This window comes from Scyliorhinus canicula, chromosome 17 (genome assembly GCF_902713615.1).
Source record: "Scyliorhinus canicula chromosome 17, sScyCan1.1, whole genome shotgun sequence".
NCBI lineage: Eukaryota > Metazoa > Chordata > Chondrichthyes > Carcharhiniformes > Scyliorhinidae > Scyliorhinus > Scyliorhinus canicula.
The window spans coordinates 28,510,953-28,527,194 of NC_052162.1; the positions used below are offsets into that span (position 1 = coordinate 28,510,953).

Below are 16,242 nucleotides of genomic sequence, written 5' to 3' on the forward strand. Positions count from 1 at the left end.
CCACAATGAGGTCACTGAAGACCCTCTTACGTTTAGGGCCTCCCCCTTTCAGCCCACACCCCCCCCCCCTTCATCCCCCCAACCTTCATGATTCCTGTACATACCCACCTTCATCCCCCCACCCTTCATACCCCTCATAGGCATAGCCCCCCTTTCATAGGCATGGCCCCCTCAGACCCCCACCCCTTGGCAGTGTAAACTGACACCCTGGCACTTCTATAGCCTAGCATCTGATACCTGATAGTGCCACCCTGACAGTGCTACGTTGGCATTGCCATGGTGCCCAGGTGGCGGGGCAGTGCCAGGGCACTACCATGCCCTGTCCCCGACCACCACGCGGGCTCTAATGGCCTCCGTGACCGCCGGAGTGGCCATCACACCTGGTCTCTGCTTGTGGAGACCAGTACTGATCAACGCATTGGTGATTCCTCGCCCGTCTCTCCAGGAGACGGGCGAATGAGGCGTGAACCCAGCCGTGCATAGTATATCAGCCTAATGGCTCATTTAAATATTACCTGGATCACGACCCACACAAAGTCCATTTTGGGCCTCTCCCATCATGCTCCGGCAACGGGATTGGGGCCAGGCACAATACAGTGGGAAAAATCGCGCCTAAAAGGCAAAGCAAGTTTGCGTGTATTTGTCCCACTATATAATAATACAATAGTCCCAATCTGACCCGCCACAGTTTCTAAACTGATTAGCGTTAATTAGAAATCATTTCTACCTGGACAAACTTTGCAGCATTTTCCATCGACTTTCCTGTGGGTAATTACATGGGTAGGGATCGGGACAATGGATCTTCTTGCACTCTTGTTTGGTTATGTTACATGTACAACAGCACGCACTCCATTCGTCCAAACGGGCGCAAGATCGGATGCCATGATTCTCCATGTGAGGTAGGTCTTCCCGTTTGAAACACAAACTGAGGACACAAGAAAGACTACCTCAATCCTGTGGACAGTAAATTCATTGCTTGTCTACCAGTTTTTACACGCTGCTGTATAAGTTTGTAACTATGCATCATTTTCTTGAACTATGTAAACATTGGCGTCACCATAACTGCAAAGGCATTGTCTGCATTTCCCACGACATTTGCAATTGTAAGAAACATTCACACTCTGATTCTTATGATTCAGTTATATAATAAGTACATTGTATCCCTCATTTTGGGGACCTGGTTGCTAATAACTTGTAGGGATTATTATTACTGCAAATCCTTCCTCTGTTTTTTTATCTGGGATAAACTCAGAATAAGAGTTTTAATTTTAAGCCAACACAGGGCAGATGGGCTGAGTTTTGCATTACCCCAGCCAGTCTGACTCATTAATTGGATTCAGCTAGCCATGCTATAACTAGTAATGTAGGATGTAGCTGGCCAAATAATTTAAAAGTTAGTTTGGGCTCATGTGAATAAATTGTGCCAGCAAGTTGCAAAGTTTAGGCCAGTTAAATTGCAGTAAAGCTTCTGCACACACCTTGGTTCCATGCCAACCTGCATCCAAGTCCCAATAAATGTGTCACCATGGAAAAGAGAGTATTATCAAGCAAGAGGAAATTCCACTTGTATAGATTTTTCAGTAGTTGGTTTAGAGACTATTAACATGCTAATGTGTTTCTGTGCATGTCAGACAGCTGGCGGGCCAAAAGCAAATCATGTAGATTTGCCCAGAATAGGATCATTGCAAAGACTGAACTCTTTCAATCACAGGCACGACTCTACTGGCACCCTAACTGGTGTACTTATGCCACACATACTGCAGTGGTTCATGGTGGCAGTTCACCGCCCCACTTCGTCAAGGCAACGAGGGGTGGACATTAATTGCAGCCTTGCCAGCAGTGCACATAAACCATGAATAAATGAGAATAATCTCTGAATTGGTTTGACAAATGAAGGGAATTGCGGTAAGATGACAGAAACAGTGGCAATATTAGAGGAACGTGGCTGCACTCTATCAGCAGTTGGCAGACTGAACCCTTCTCACATTCAAATTAGGAACACTTTACGCATAAAAAGGGTGATAGAGCTTTGGAACTTCTGCTGCAAATGGCAATTGATGCCAGATCAATTGTTACATTTAAAATAGAGATTGATAGATTTTTGTTTTCCAATGGTATATGGGATATGGAACAAAGGTGGGTACATGGAGTTATATCACAAATCGGTCACAATCTCATTAAATAGAAGAGGTCAAAGGTGCTAAATGGCCTATTCCACTTACTATATTCCTATGAGCTGGATTTTTATGGCCTCCTGCCGGGTATTTGAATACAGCACTGGGGACACTCGTGTAAAATAAAGGAGGTGGCTTTCCTGTCTCTCGTAGTTTGGTGGGCAGGAGAGGCATTAGGGCCCATTGAGGCCCTAATGGCAAATTAATGGCCACTTTAGAGAATCTTTCTGCCTCTGCTACTATCTTACAAGGGCTGGGGAAGGCGAAAGCCAGGTGGTAGCCCGGCAGCATTCTACTGTGTAGGCTGCTGTCGGGCAGGAAGGGAGGAACCTCCATTGGAGGCTGTCCTGTGCCCATCGGAGACATTCACCCACAATCTACAAATCGTACATCCCCTTTAATTCTCCTCCAAACATGGACCCCAACCTCCATTGCCACGTTGTCCAGCAGTTTTCTAGAGTGGGACTTCCTCCATGATCGGGGCAGAAGTCCCACTCTGAAGCAATTAAGGCTCCAAGCATTATATAATTTTAGGTGGGGAAGCTTACAACTGAAGGGTTGAGGAGGTGGGGAATACTCTCCCCCCGCCTCCCCCCCCCCCATCCCCCATAAAATACAGCCCTGTGTTCCAAAAGCTGGTAAACTGGTGCAGAGTGCCTGTTCCGGACCCATACTTCATTGCAAAAATGAAAATGTGATCTAAACCTAAAAATGGATCAGCCTTCCCAATCCTGGCATTGTGCAGACTTCATCACCAAAATCATTTCCTTTGTAGAAACACAGGCTCAGTGAAATATGATTAAGGTTTTTAAAAAAAATTATGAAGGGATTGAATGGGCTGATTTGTATACAATAAAGTAAAGCCACCATAAGTTCCATAGGCTGGATTCCCCTTCGGGATCCTCAGAGGCCAGGGGCAAGGTTGAGAAGGCAGGGCCTTCATAAATAATCTCAGTCAGTACGGAATTGAACCCATGCTGTTGGCTTCGCTCTGCATCTCAAACCAGCTGTCCAGCCAACTGAACTAATTTGGCCCCCATAGTAATTGATTGAGAAGATATGTTTATAAAATGCATAGCCAAAGTCAAATTAGACGCTAGAAAGTATTTCCTCCCTCAAGAGTTGCCTTTTGAATCGCTAGTGATAGACATGTTGTGTACCACAATCCTTTAACAAAGTTAATGCTCAAGGAAAGTAGACATCCATCACAGACTCTTGGAACTAGCTAATTACCTGACAGAATAGGGAGAAACGTACTGCAGCATTTTCTCTGTTATTTTCACTTTTCCTCTTCCTCGGGATTTTGCACTACTAATAGTTAGGTGCACAGGATTGAATCATTTAATGGATAAGATCAACACTGATAGATCTGCCAGTTTTTGTTCCACTTTCTTTGTGGGGAATATCTGTAATCCCAAACTAATTGATTGAAAGGAGCTGATCACTTAACTTGCAAGTTTCATTACCTCTGCCATGCCTGTGCTTGTTGTCGATCACTATTTGCACAATGGTACCAGATCCCTGCTGAGGATCAGTCAACAAGCCACGATGAGTCCTCGAGCTGGGCATTCTGGGTAAATTGGCAATGGCGCTCCTGAAGCTTCCCGGAGATTCATACTGAGGTCCGTTGATACTAATGTCTCTGTTTGAGCAAAAAGTTAGAATTCCATTTGTTCAAATGTACATGCTGTACCGTGACAAGTAGAGTTCTGAATTTATACATTGGACCTTTCTGCAAATTACACGTGACTTTTGTTTTCAACTTTCATTAATAAGCTTTCTAGCATTCCCTCAAAATGATGCACTTTATCAATGGATTTGAGATGGCCATTGACTGGTATGGGATATCTGGCACCTTTCACTATTTCAGATCTGTTGTACCTCCTGTTTTCTGACTCCTACCTATCTTTACAGTTTGCTTGAACATGGCTTTAAAGTCATATAGCAACAATATGAAAATTGCAGGTGTATAGTGCCATGAGAACCCGGCATTGGTAGTCAAATTGACAAGACATTTTGGATAGTGAAAATCAGCCTTTGAAATATACGTACATGCTCCAGTCCCATGAATGAACTACAGTGAATGAAGAAGCAGAAATGGATGCCAATAGCTTTGAGTTGAAAGGGTACTTCCTCCTTGAGAAAGTTTAACAAGACATTTTAATTGCTTTGCAAATACATACTGTAATAATGTAAATCAAAATCAAAGATATTAGGATAGGGCGTTTAGAGCTATTTTTGGATAACAAAATTGGGCCTTGTTAATATAATGGCCTGGAATTTGCAAGGTTTAAGACAGAAAAACTGCCAGCACATACAATCATTACTCTATGAAACTGACAGAAACTTCTGTCTTCCACACATGCCCAGAAAATCAACAGGTTGCAGTCAGTATGCCCTATTTCCACAAAGGGTTGCACTGCTGTAGGTCCTTTCAGATGAAGCTAATGGGGAATTAATGATTTGATGTGAAATATTCTCACATTACACTTGCTGTAAAAAAGATTGAAAATATTATGACACGTTGAATTTAACAGCATGCTTGTTGCTGAACAAACGTCTCTGTTCTTGAAAAGGTAATTTTACAAGTGTGGAGTCACATTCACCTCAAAGAACATTTACAAATATTATTTTTTTTTAAATAAGTATTTTAAAACTTTATTATGCTATTTAGTTTTTAACATAATCCCATGTGTACATCACAATCTTTATTTTGCTTTCTGTAACATCATTAAGAAATGAATTATCATCCTTTTCTTTTAGTTCCTGGTTTGCTCTCTGTGAGAATGCTTCAATTTAATTGGCTGATCAGCCTGTTTGATGGTCCCATTGTTGTGGACCCCACACATCCCCTATAGAAGTCACATCAGAATAGAAGAAATCAATGCACTCGACTTGGCTATATCTTTTTGGGAAGCTATATTTGAGGTCAGCACTGAGCGTTGTCCCTTCACCTCTGGCCAATAATCCTGGTCCCTGTGATTTGTTTGAATTGCTTATGACACAACAGGCGGATTGACCATTTTAAGAAAATAGCAATCAGGCCACTTGCCTCACTGGGAACACCCCAAATACAAGTCTTGGGCTAGGAGCTGTAGGAGCAGCCAATGATGGAGGGCAATTTCAACGACTGTGTTTAGGATACAAGTGGAAGTAGTGTGGAGTTGGAGGAATACCCTGCTCCTCCAGGTTCCAACCAGTGAGATTAAACATTTTCAAAAAACAAAGTACTTTAGGATCTTAAGCAGAGCAAAGCACAGCTCATGCCACACACATCACTGTAGTTTTCCCAGAGGGAGCGTAAAACAAGCGATTGGGTATATGTAAGGATATGGCCCTCATTGCATATGGGAGTGACCCAAGATCTGTTTTAGGTGACCACCAGGGTGCCTGCAAAACGATCCGTTCCAATGTTCCATCAGACGTCTTTACGGTGTAATTTGGGAACGGGATATTGATTCCCAAAATTGACCCTCATTGTATGAATTTTATGCCAATAAACAGTTGTAACACATCCAATTTTCACCCATTGTGGCAAAAATAGGTTGTCTTCTGTGCACCCCAGCAAATATTCCTCCTCCAGTATATCAAATAAATGTTGCCATAGAATCATAGAATTTACAGTGCAGAAGGAGGCCATTTAGCCCATCAAGTTCACACTGGCCCGAGGAAAGAGCACCCTACTTAAGCCCACAATCCACCCTATTGCCAGAATTGAACCCGGTTCTCTGGAGCTGAGCAGCATGTTAACCACTGCGCTATCGTGCCGCCCTTTGTTTCACATGGCTATACAACACCACTTGAGTTAAATAAGGGGCCTCAGCGGGGATCGCACGGCCGAGGTCACACACAGCCCTGTTTTCTACACTGAGTAGCTCCGCTAGCCGGGACTCCTCAGTATATTGAGGCCCGCAACATTAAACCCCCCCCCCCCCAGTCCCCTGCACCCCTCAACACCTGTGCAGGGCCACCCCGGCCCGATTGCCAGCAAACAGAAAATGCCAGCGTGACACCATGGCAGTCCCAGACTGGCACCCTGGCAGTGCCACCTGTGTGCCTTGCTGACAGTGCCACGGTGCCAGTCTGGCAGCGCCAGGTGCCCAGGGTACCAACCTGCCGAAAGGGCAAGCACCTGGGGGCCTCTGAGCTCCTGGGAGACCCCCACGAGTGTCGTTCCATCTTGTCCCCGTGTGTGGGATGAGTGCTGAACGACACTCGCCCAAGGTCTCCGAGGCTCTCAGACTATTGCATCGCTCAGCTAATACTTTCTGCCCATTCCAGGTTTGATGGAACTGATGGCTTACCTAAAGTACTTCGGAAGAGTCAGCTGCATTGCAGCCATATATAGGGCAGATCAGTAAAGGGCAATGTGGTTTCTTTCTGCAAAGAACATTGTGTCTTTGCAACAATCCAATAATTTCATGGCTTACTTTCAAACTGATGTCAGCCTTTCCTTTTGAAATTCCTCACCTGAATTTACTTTCTCACCCAGCATGTTGAGATTTGAAAATGCATTACATTGATTTATTCACCTCTGCATTTTTGGTCCAGTAAGATGACCATTACAGTGCTGTACCCATTCATTGGCCACAGAATGTTTTGAAGTATCCTAAGAATGTGGCAGGGTGATCTCCAAATGCAAGTTCTTTCTCTTTGTTTCATCACATGCATGAGAATAACTTACATAGAACATACAGGGCAGAAGGAGGCCATTCGGCCCATCGCGTCTGAACTGACCCACTTAAGCCCTCATGTGCTCGTAACCTAATAACCCCTCCTAACCTTTTTAGTCACTAAGGGCAATTTATCATGGCCAACCCACCTAACCCGCACGTCTTTGGACTGTGGGAGGAAACCGGAGCACCTGGAGGAAACCCACGCAGACACGGGGAGAACATGTATACTCCGCACAGACAGTGACCCAGTGGGGAATCGACTTAGAATATACAGCACAGATAAATGCCAACCAATCCATACTGGCATTTACGTTCCATTCAAGCCTCCTCTCACCTTCCTCATCTAACTCTGTGTAACTCTCTACTCCCTTCTCCTTTGTGTGTTTAGCGAGCTTTCCCTTAAATAGAAGGCAGTGGCGCAGTGGTATTGGACTAGTAATCCAGAGACCCAGAGCCATGCTCAGGCGACCCAGGTTTGAACCCTGTCATGGCAGATGCTGACATTGTTATTCAGTAAAAACTTCTGGAATTAAAAGTCTGATGATGACCATAAAACCACTGTTGATTGTCATAAAAACTCATCTGGTTCACCAATGTACTTCAGTGAAGGAAATCTGTCGTCCTTACCTGGTCTGGCCTACATGTGATTGCAGACCCACAGCAATGTGGCTGACTCTGAAATGTCCTCAGGGATGAGCAATAAATGCTGGGTCCAGCCAGCGACGCCCACATCCCATGAACAAATAAAAAAAACACATCTGCACTATTCATCTCAAATACTCCCTGTCACAACAGGTCCCACATTCACATATCTCTCTGGGCAAAAAGGTCTGTTTCTAAATTTCCTATCTGATTTCTTGGTGACTATCTTAGCTTGTTCACATGAAGAGAAAACATTGTGCACTCACTGGAACTTTCCCTTTTTCGCTTCCAACTGCTGTGCAAAATTGGGAATGTGTCAGAAAGCTGGAGTTTCAAGTGTTTAAATTATCATCAATATCATTTGTTCCTTTTTGTAAACATGAGTTTAAAACTCTGCCTTGCGAGTGATTTGTGCTGGCGTGTAATACCAGAAAGCTTGTGTGTGCAGTGTTGTTTATGAAGGATTCTGACTTTTTTTTTGCCCCTACAGTATTCTGCCAAAAATATGTTTGATTTAATAAAATCCTGACCTGAGCTTGAACACTTTCTGTTCAAGCAGCTCCTACATTACTTCTAAATTTGGTGCACCAGCAACTCAGACTGACTTCAGCTTGAATAAGTTCAGACGCTCTCTGTCTCCATTTCTCTTCTCTTTGCTGATTAGTTTCAACGATTGCATGTTTGAGTCAAATGCTTGATTCTGTTTGAAATTGCAAGTCCAGGTGAAACTACCCAGCTATTCAAATGTGATTTGTGTTATTAAATTTAAAAATGTTGGGAGCTCAATCACTGCTTTTATCACTTGGGAGATTTCTGTGATAATAAATATTGCACAAAAAAAGTTATCCAAGTTTCCACATGACAAAATAGGCAGATAATTATATTTTATGTTATGGAAATTAGGGAAAATACAGAGGGCTACAAATCACTTTCAGGAATACAAAAGCAAAATACAGCGCATGTCGGAAGTCAGAAATAAAAATTGTGCAATGCTGCAAATACTCAGCAGGTCAAGCAACAAGTGTTAACATTTTAAGCTGGGTTATGATGAAAGGTCATCGACCTGAAACATTGTCTGGATTTTCGCTTGCAAGGTGGGTAACGCGCGTTAGAAAATTCCACGGCTCGCCACACCCGCCTCAGGAGAAGCTCCCCCAAATGGTGCGATCTATGTTCCAGGCGTTTGCTCCAGTTGTTTCTTTTGTCAAGTTTAGGCCCTCTGTCCTCACACTTCACCCACTCCCCATGCTGTAGGGCCAACCCTCAGGCTAACTTGATACGTTGAAAATGGGGTATGTTTAATCTCAGCACTGAGTGCAGGTGGCCTTGCTGGATTCAGATATCCCTCACATGTGATTCACGCTGCACCCCCTTTCCCCAATTTGAGAAAATTGGTTCTGAAATGGAGGTGGGATTTCCACATCAGGTCCCGCCCATCTCCTTTAAGTCTGCGGCATCACAACTGTGCAAATGTCTGCACCCTTAACTCTGCTGTCTGACATTCCTGGTGTTTCCATAATTTTCTGCTTTTGCTCCATTCACTTTCACTGCCTGCTGCAATCTGTTCATCTTTCACTTACTCTTAACCTGTTCGCTCACTGTCAATGCATTTAACTCACACCCCAGTCTAATTCTCACAGCTCTCACACTCCAAACCTACAATCATTTTCAGTCTCAGATATTGTGACTTTGTTTTGCCTGGTCTCCCTTTTTTTCCTGTCTCTGCAAAATGCTTCCTCCCTCAACTGATTTTTGTGAGTGGTTCTCTGTGTATCCTCATCTCTGAAGTTTATCTTCTGCCATGGAGACTTTCAATGGTTTGCCCTTCTCCAACATTTATCCTCAGCCCTGTATCATCTAGATTCCACTCATGTCTGCCAATGTTCCTTAATCATCCAATTTACTATGTCTGCATGGTGGGTCTCATCACACCGTCTTTGGTTTCTCTGCTTCAAGATTATTATGTGCTATTCTTCACATATCATTTGTAAGCACTAGATCAGTTTTTGCATTTCCTCTAATGCCACTCTTATCTCTGCTTTTTGCATCAACCCAAGGCTGCTTCCCTGGTTACTAACTGGGTTCAAGAGAAGTTAACATGTCCTCTAAAATCAAATAGTTCTCTTTGGGAAACACATGTCTGTAGCTCTCCAGCTTTAACTCCATTAACCTCCCCAGCTGCCAACTCAGGTCGAGTCTGGAGCTACGGAAACATGGCATATCACCTGCATCTGAGCTTACAACTCATCAATTGCTAAAACTGCTTCCTTTCACCTTTGCAACATCACTTGGCTGTGTAACTTCCCCTCCACTGCTGGCAAGGCCCTAATCCATCGTTTATCACACTGGTTCTACCTTTAAACACTCTTCCAACCAACCTCTACTCTTCATTAATTACAACTTATGCAAAGTCCTCACTAGCCCCAAGACCCACATGTTCTGCTCAGGCCTTTTTTCTGTCACACACCTAATTGAATATTTCATCCTTATTTTCACTTTCATTGACTTGTTTCACCCTGTTTCAACAATCCCCTCAAATTGTGTGTGCCCTCCACAACTCTGACACTTTCAGCCCATTCCCTTCCCTTTGCCACTGGCGGCTGCTCTTTTAACTATTATGCCCTTGACCTGTGAAACTCCTTCCCTACACCGCTATCATCTCGTGTCTTCTTTTCATCAGCTACATAGCCTCACCCCCACAGATCCTCCCCGCTTCCTCCATGCTCTATTCCACCTCACTATAAATGCTTTGAGGCAACCTTATCTGGGGAGTGCTATAGAAAGGTAAGTTATTGCATGACATACAATTTCATCTCTTGGGTTATCAATGAGTAGACAGTGCAAGCCGCAATAAATTAAAACATTTTTTGACGTAGTGTGATGGTGAGTTATTACCTATATTTTCCACAGTTGCACCAGTGTGTGTTAATATTTATATATTTATAATAATTATTGTATAGTGAGTACAGATGATTCAAATAGGGAGTGTAGATATCTAGTGCTCGAGTGAACAACCTCATCGCGCCTGAGGCCAGACACGCCTGAGTCGGGACGCGACGAGCCTGTTAAATCTCGTCAGAGGCCTCTCATAGGATTTATAACACTCGGGGTGCCTCACAAGATCTAACAAGATCTCGCCAAACGTCGCTGTCTGGATCTCATCCTCTCTGGGCGGAGTCCAGATTTGCATATTTAAGTGAGCAGTTCAGTTCACTTAAATGTGCCTGGGCCAGATTTTCCCAAGCAGCGGATTTTCCCAAGGCTCGGGATCAAACGTCCGCACCTGGGAGAACACGCCATGGTGCCGTTTAGCACTTATCCACACAAACGCGGACCAGGCGTAACGACACCTTGGGGGGTCTCCCAGGCCAGGTGGTCCCCAGGTGGTCAGGCCTGGGTAGGGTGGTACATTGGGGCGCTCCTGCTGGCACCAGGGCACCTTTGCACTGCCAGCCTAGCACCACCACCCAGATACCCTGCACTGCCAGGGTGCTGGGGTCACACTTCCAGGCTGGCTGTGGCACTGCCATGGTGCCAAGCTGGCAGTGCCAGGGTGCCAGGTTGGTACAGCTAGGAATGGGCCCGGGGTGCCCTGCTCTTATGAGATGAAATGAGGGGGGCTCAAGGACCCCCAACAGGTAAGTTGCGGTGGTGGGGTGTCCAGAGATTGGGGAGATTGGGGCGGCATTTAATAATGGCAGAGCAGGAAATGAAGGTAAGAGCGACCTCAGCGGGGTGTTCCTCGCCGAGGCCAAATTTTAAAAAAATGTCCCATTTGATAGCGAGTTCAGTCTCGGCACTGCAGGCACCGAGAAGCACCCCGCTAAATATGCCCCAAACGGGACTCCGTTTTTTTCCTATTTAATCTCACCCTTAAACTTTGGAGAATGGTGACCAAATGCAAGGATTTAGTACAAATAAAGTTTGTATGACTGATATGTTTTGGGATTATCTCTTTAATTTGGGGGTAGAATGGAGGAATGAAGGAGGTCATGTGACCTGTCCTGAATTCTGACCAACAACAACTTTTGAGTTGGCTTGTTGGTTGAATGTTAACGGTTGTTTTAGTGGCCACAGAGGAGTCCAAAGCAAAAGGTGTAAAGAAAGTTATTTTATTGCAAAGTAAACTATAACACTTCAGGTCCCAGCCGGGAAGACTCCTGCTCAGCTCCCATCTGAGCCGGCTTTTATCCTAGAGTCCATTTACTCTGCTGATGGGCCCCCACCCTTCAGCAGGGAAGCTCATATTGCTCGAGGTTCATGGGGAGGATATTTTGTCCATGCCCATAGGTCTCATGCGAGTAATAAGTAAGTCCCGCCGCTGAGAGGCCAATCCCGCCGCCGTGGTTTCAACCACCTCTGGTAGCGGTGGGATTGGCGGCGCGAGCGGGCCCCCGGAGTCCTGGTGGGGGGGGGAGGGGGGGGGGCGGGGCGATCGGACCCCGGGGCCCACCGATCGGCGGGCGGGCCAGTGCCATGGGGGCACTCTTTTTCTTCCGCCGCCGCCACGGCCTCTACCATGGTGGAGGCGGAAGAGAACACCCTTACCACGCATGCGCCGGTGGTGACGTCAGCGGCAGCTGACGCGCCAGCGCATGCGCGAACCGGCGAAGGCCTTTCGGCCAGCCCCAACGCCGGCTGGCGGGCGTCAAAGGCTATTGGCGCCACTCCGCTACGCCGGGACCCCCCGCCCCGCCGGGTAGGGGAGAATCCCGGCCCAGGTCTCAGCCGGGACCACTCATATTCAGCTCCTATCTGGACCAGCTTTTATGCTAGAATCCATTTACTTCACTGATGGGCCCCTGCCCCTCAGCAAGGAAGCTCATATTCTACGAGACTCAGGGGCAGGCTAATTGGTCCCCATAGGTCTTGGGTGGGTTATAACAGTTGTCTTACTAGGAGGAAGGTGCAAGATATTCTCAACTATAAACAATCCATGCTGGGCGGGATTCTCCAATAATGGGGCTATGTCCCCACCCCCGCGTAAAAAACATGCACAAATCATTCTGGACTTACCTGGAGAAAGTCCAGGCTGATTCTCCAATTTGCAGGGGGCGAGCAGGACCCTGGAGTTGTCCTCGCAGCTCCGGCTCCAAATATGGGGCCCTGCACTTCCGGTTGGGGTCCGCGCATGCGCACAGCGGCAACCTGCGTCGGCCGCCCCTCGAGACATGGCCGACCCACACCGTGGACCGGCAGCAAGAAGATAGGACCCCCCCCCCCCCCCCCCCCCCCCACAAGATCGCACGCGCCTGCGGATCGGTACCCCCCCAATCAGTAACCTGGCCATCCTGGAGGGAGGAACCCCCCCCCGTGAATGGTCCACCTGCCCCCCCCCCCCAACCAGGGCGGCAGCGGACTGAATTCGCAGCTGCCACGCCAGGTTCCCGCTGGGTGGAACCATGAGACAACTACACTATCGGTAACTTGGCCAGTTGCACTCGGTGAAGAATCGCCACGGGGGTCCATTTCAATGGCCCCCGACCAGCATCGCATCGACCGTGCACGCCCGATTGGCGCCAATTCTCCGCGGTCCAAAGAATCTCGGGTTTGACACCCATTCTCGGCCCCCACACCAATTACGATTTCGGGGCTCAGAAAATCCCGCCCCAGCTGTCCCCAAGTCTCACAGGGCTGTGTTACGAATGTTGGGCTTGTAACCGCTTATACTTTAAATGGAGTATTTAATTCCAAGATAGAATGAAGTCGAGGTCAGAGGGTAGCTAATTAGCATTTCTACCTGTATACAAGGTCCATGCCATTACCATTACCATGGAGATAAACATTTAGAGAGCAAGGGTGCATGGAAACCATTTCAATAATGGCTTACAGGTTTCTTAAGATATCTCTAAACCTCACAGACAGATCACTTTTTAAGAATCAGAGAGAGCGAGAAATAGAGAGAGGTAGAGAGAGATAGAGAGATGAGAGAGAGAGAGAGAATTAGAGCCAGCCAGTCCCTTTTGTTTCCCATGCAATAGGCTGGTGGGAGCTTCGCTTGCATTGTAGAGACCAAAATTTGAGTCTAAGATCAACCTAACCTACACTCCTTCAATTTACTGCTGTCCATGTGCCTGTCTAAGAGTCGCTTAAATGTCCCGAATGAGTCTGACTCCACCACCTCTGCTGACAGTGCATTCCACACACCCACCACTCCCTGTGTAAAGAACCTACCTCTGACATCTCCCCTATACCTTCTTCCAATCACCTTAAAATTATGTCCCCTCGTGACAGCCATTTACACCCTGTCTCTGGCTATCCACTCTATGCACACCTCTATCAAGTCACCTCTCGTCCTTCATCGCTCCAGTGAGAAAAGCCTTAGCTCCCTCAATCTTTCTTCATAAGACATGCCCTCCAGTCCAGGCAGCATCCTGGTAAATCTCCTCTGTACCCTCGCCAAAACATCCACACCCTTCCTAAAATGAGGCGACCAGAACTGGACACAATATTCCAAGTGTGGTCTAACGAGAGTTTTATAAAGCTGCAGCAAACCCTCGCGGCTCTTAAACTTAATCCCCCTGTTAATGAAAGCCAACATGCCATACGCCTTCTTAACAACCCTATCAACCTGGGTGGAAACTTTGAGGGATCTATGTACGTGGACCCCAAGATCCCTCTGTACTTCCATACTTCCAAGAATCTTGCCCTTAATCCTGTATTCGGCATTCAAATTCGACCTTCCAAAATTAATCACATCACATTTATCAAGGTTGAACTCCATCTGCCACTTCTCAGCCCAGCTCTGCATCCTGTCAATGTCCTGTTGTAACCTGTAACAACCCTCAACACTCTCTACAACTCCACCAATCTTCGTGTCATCGGCAAACTTACCAATCCACCCTTCCACTTCCTCATCAAAGTCATTTATAAAAACCACAAAGAGCTGACGTCTGAGAACAGATCCTTGCGGGACACCACTGGTCACCGACCTCCAGGCGGAATACTTTCCATCCACTACCACTCGCTGTCTTCTGTCGGCCAGCCAATTCTGTATCCAGACAGCCAAATTTCCCTGTATCCAATGCCCCCAAACTTTCTGAATGAGCCTACCATGGGGAACCTTATCAAATGCCTTACTGAAATCCATATACACCACATCCACTGCCCGACCTTCATCAATGTGTCTCGTCACATCCTCAAAGAATTCGATGAGGCTTGTGAGGCATGACCTGCCCCTCACAAAGCTATGCTGACTATCTTTAATCAAACTATGTTTTTCTAAATAATCATAAATCCTATCTCTCAGAATCCTTTCCAATATTTTGCTCACCACAGACATAAGGCTGATGGGTCTGTAATTCCCAAGGATTTCCCTATTCGCTTTCTTGAATACGAGAACAACATTCGCCTCCCTCCAATCATCCAGTACTACTCCAGTGGAGAGTGAGGACGCAAAGATCATCGCCAATGACGCAGCAATCTCCTCCCTCACTTCCCGTAGTAACCTTGGGTATATCCCATCAGGCCCAGGGGACTTATTTATCCTGGTGCTTTTCAAAATTTCCAGCACATCCTCCTTCTTAATATCAACCTGTTTGAATCTATTAACCTTGTTCACACTGTTCCCATGGGCAACAAGGTCCCTCTCTCGAGTGAATACTGAAGCAAAGTATTCATTTAGGGCCTCCCCATCTCTTCAGACTCTAGGCTAAAGTTCCCTCCACTGTCACTGATCGGCCCTACTCTCACTCTGATCATCCTCTTATTTCTCACATAAGTGTAGAACGCCTTGGGGTTTTCCGTAATCCTTCCCGCTAGGGCTTTTTCATGCCCCCTTCCAGCTCTCCTCAGTCCATTTTGGAGTTCCTTCCTGGCTACCTTGTAACTCTCCAGAGCAGAGTCAGATCCTTGCTTCCTCAACCTTACGCAAGCTTCCTTCTTCCTCTTGACTAGAAGCTCCACTTCTCTTGTCATCCAAGGCTCCTTCACCTTACCATTCCTTTCTCGTCTTAGTGGGACAAAACAATTCAGCACTCACAGCATGTGCTCCTTCAACAATCCCCACATTATTGTTGTGCATTTCCCCAAGAACAATTGTTCCCACTTTATTCTCCTCAGCTCCTGTCTAATAGCAGTATAATTTCTCCTCCCCCAATTACCTTCCCATACTGTGTATTCCTATCCCTCTCCATGACTATGGTAAAGGTCAAGGGGTTGTGGTCATTGTCACCGAAATGCTCTCCCACCGAGACATCTGACACGTGGCCTGGTTCGTTGCCGAGCACCAAGTCCAATATGGCCTCCTCCATAGTCGGCCTATTTCCATATTGAGTCAGGAATTCTTCCTGTACACACCTGACAAAATCAGCTCCATCCAAACCATTTACACTAAGGAGGTTCCAGTCAATATTAGGGAAGTTGAAGTCACCCATGACATCAACTCTGTTACTTCTGCACTTCTCCAAGATCTGCCGCCCAATCTGTTCCTCTATCTTTCTGTTGTTATTAGGGAATCTATAGAAAACTCCCAATAAAATGACTGCTCCTTTCTTGTTTCTGACTTCCACCCATGCTGACTCAGTAGACAAACCCTCCTCAACTACATCCTTTTCTGCAGCTGTGGTGCACTCCCTAATTAACAGTGGCACTCCCCCTCCTCTTTTACCTCCCTCCCTATTCTTCTGAAAACATCTTAACCCCGGAACATCTAACAACCATTCCAGCCCTGGTTAAATCCATGTCTCCGTAATGGCCACAACATCGTAGCTCCACGTAGTGATCCATGCTCTAAGTTCATCTCCCTTATT

The 16,242-nt window shown here is 46.3% G+C and overlaps 1 protein-coding gene across 1 annotated transcript in view; it reads right to left on the reverse strand.

The window, feature by feature from the left end:
* The window catches only part of chrdl2 (chordin-like 2), a 59,226-nt gene that overhangs the window by 14,358 nt on the left and 28,626 nt on the right, over window positions 1-16,242 (reverse strand). Inside the window, 6 exon segments of the mRNA XM_038776107.1 lie at window positions 728-761; window positions 763-837; window positions 839-898; window positions 900-925; window positions 3,641-3,794; window positions 3,796-3,816. Of these exon segments, the coding sequence (XP_038632035.1) occupies window positions 728-761; window positions 763-837; window positions 839-898; window positions 900-925; window positions 3,641-3,794; window positions 3,796-3,816 (370 nt within the window).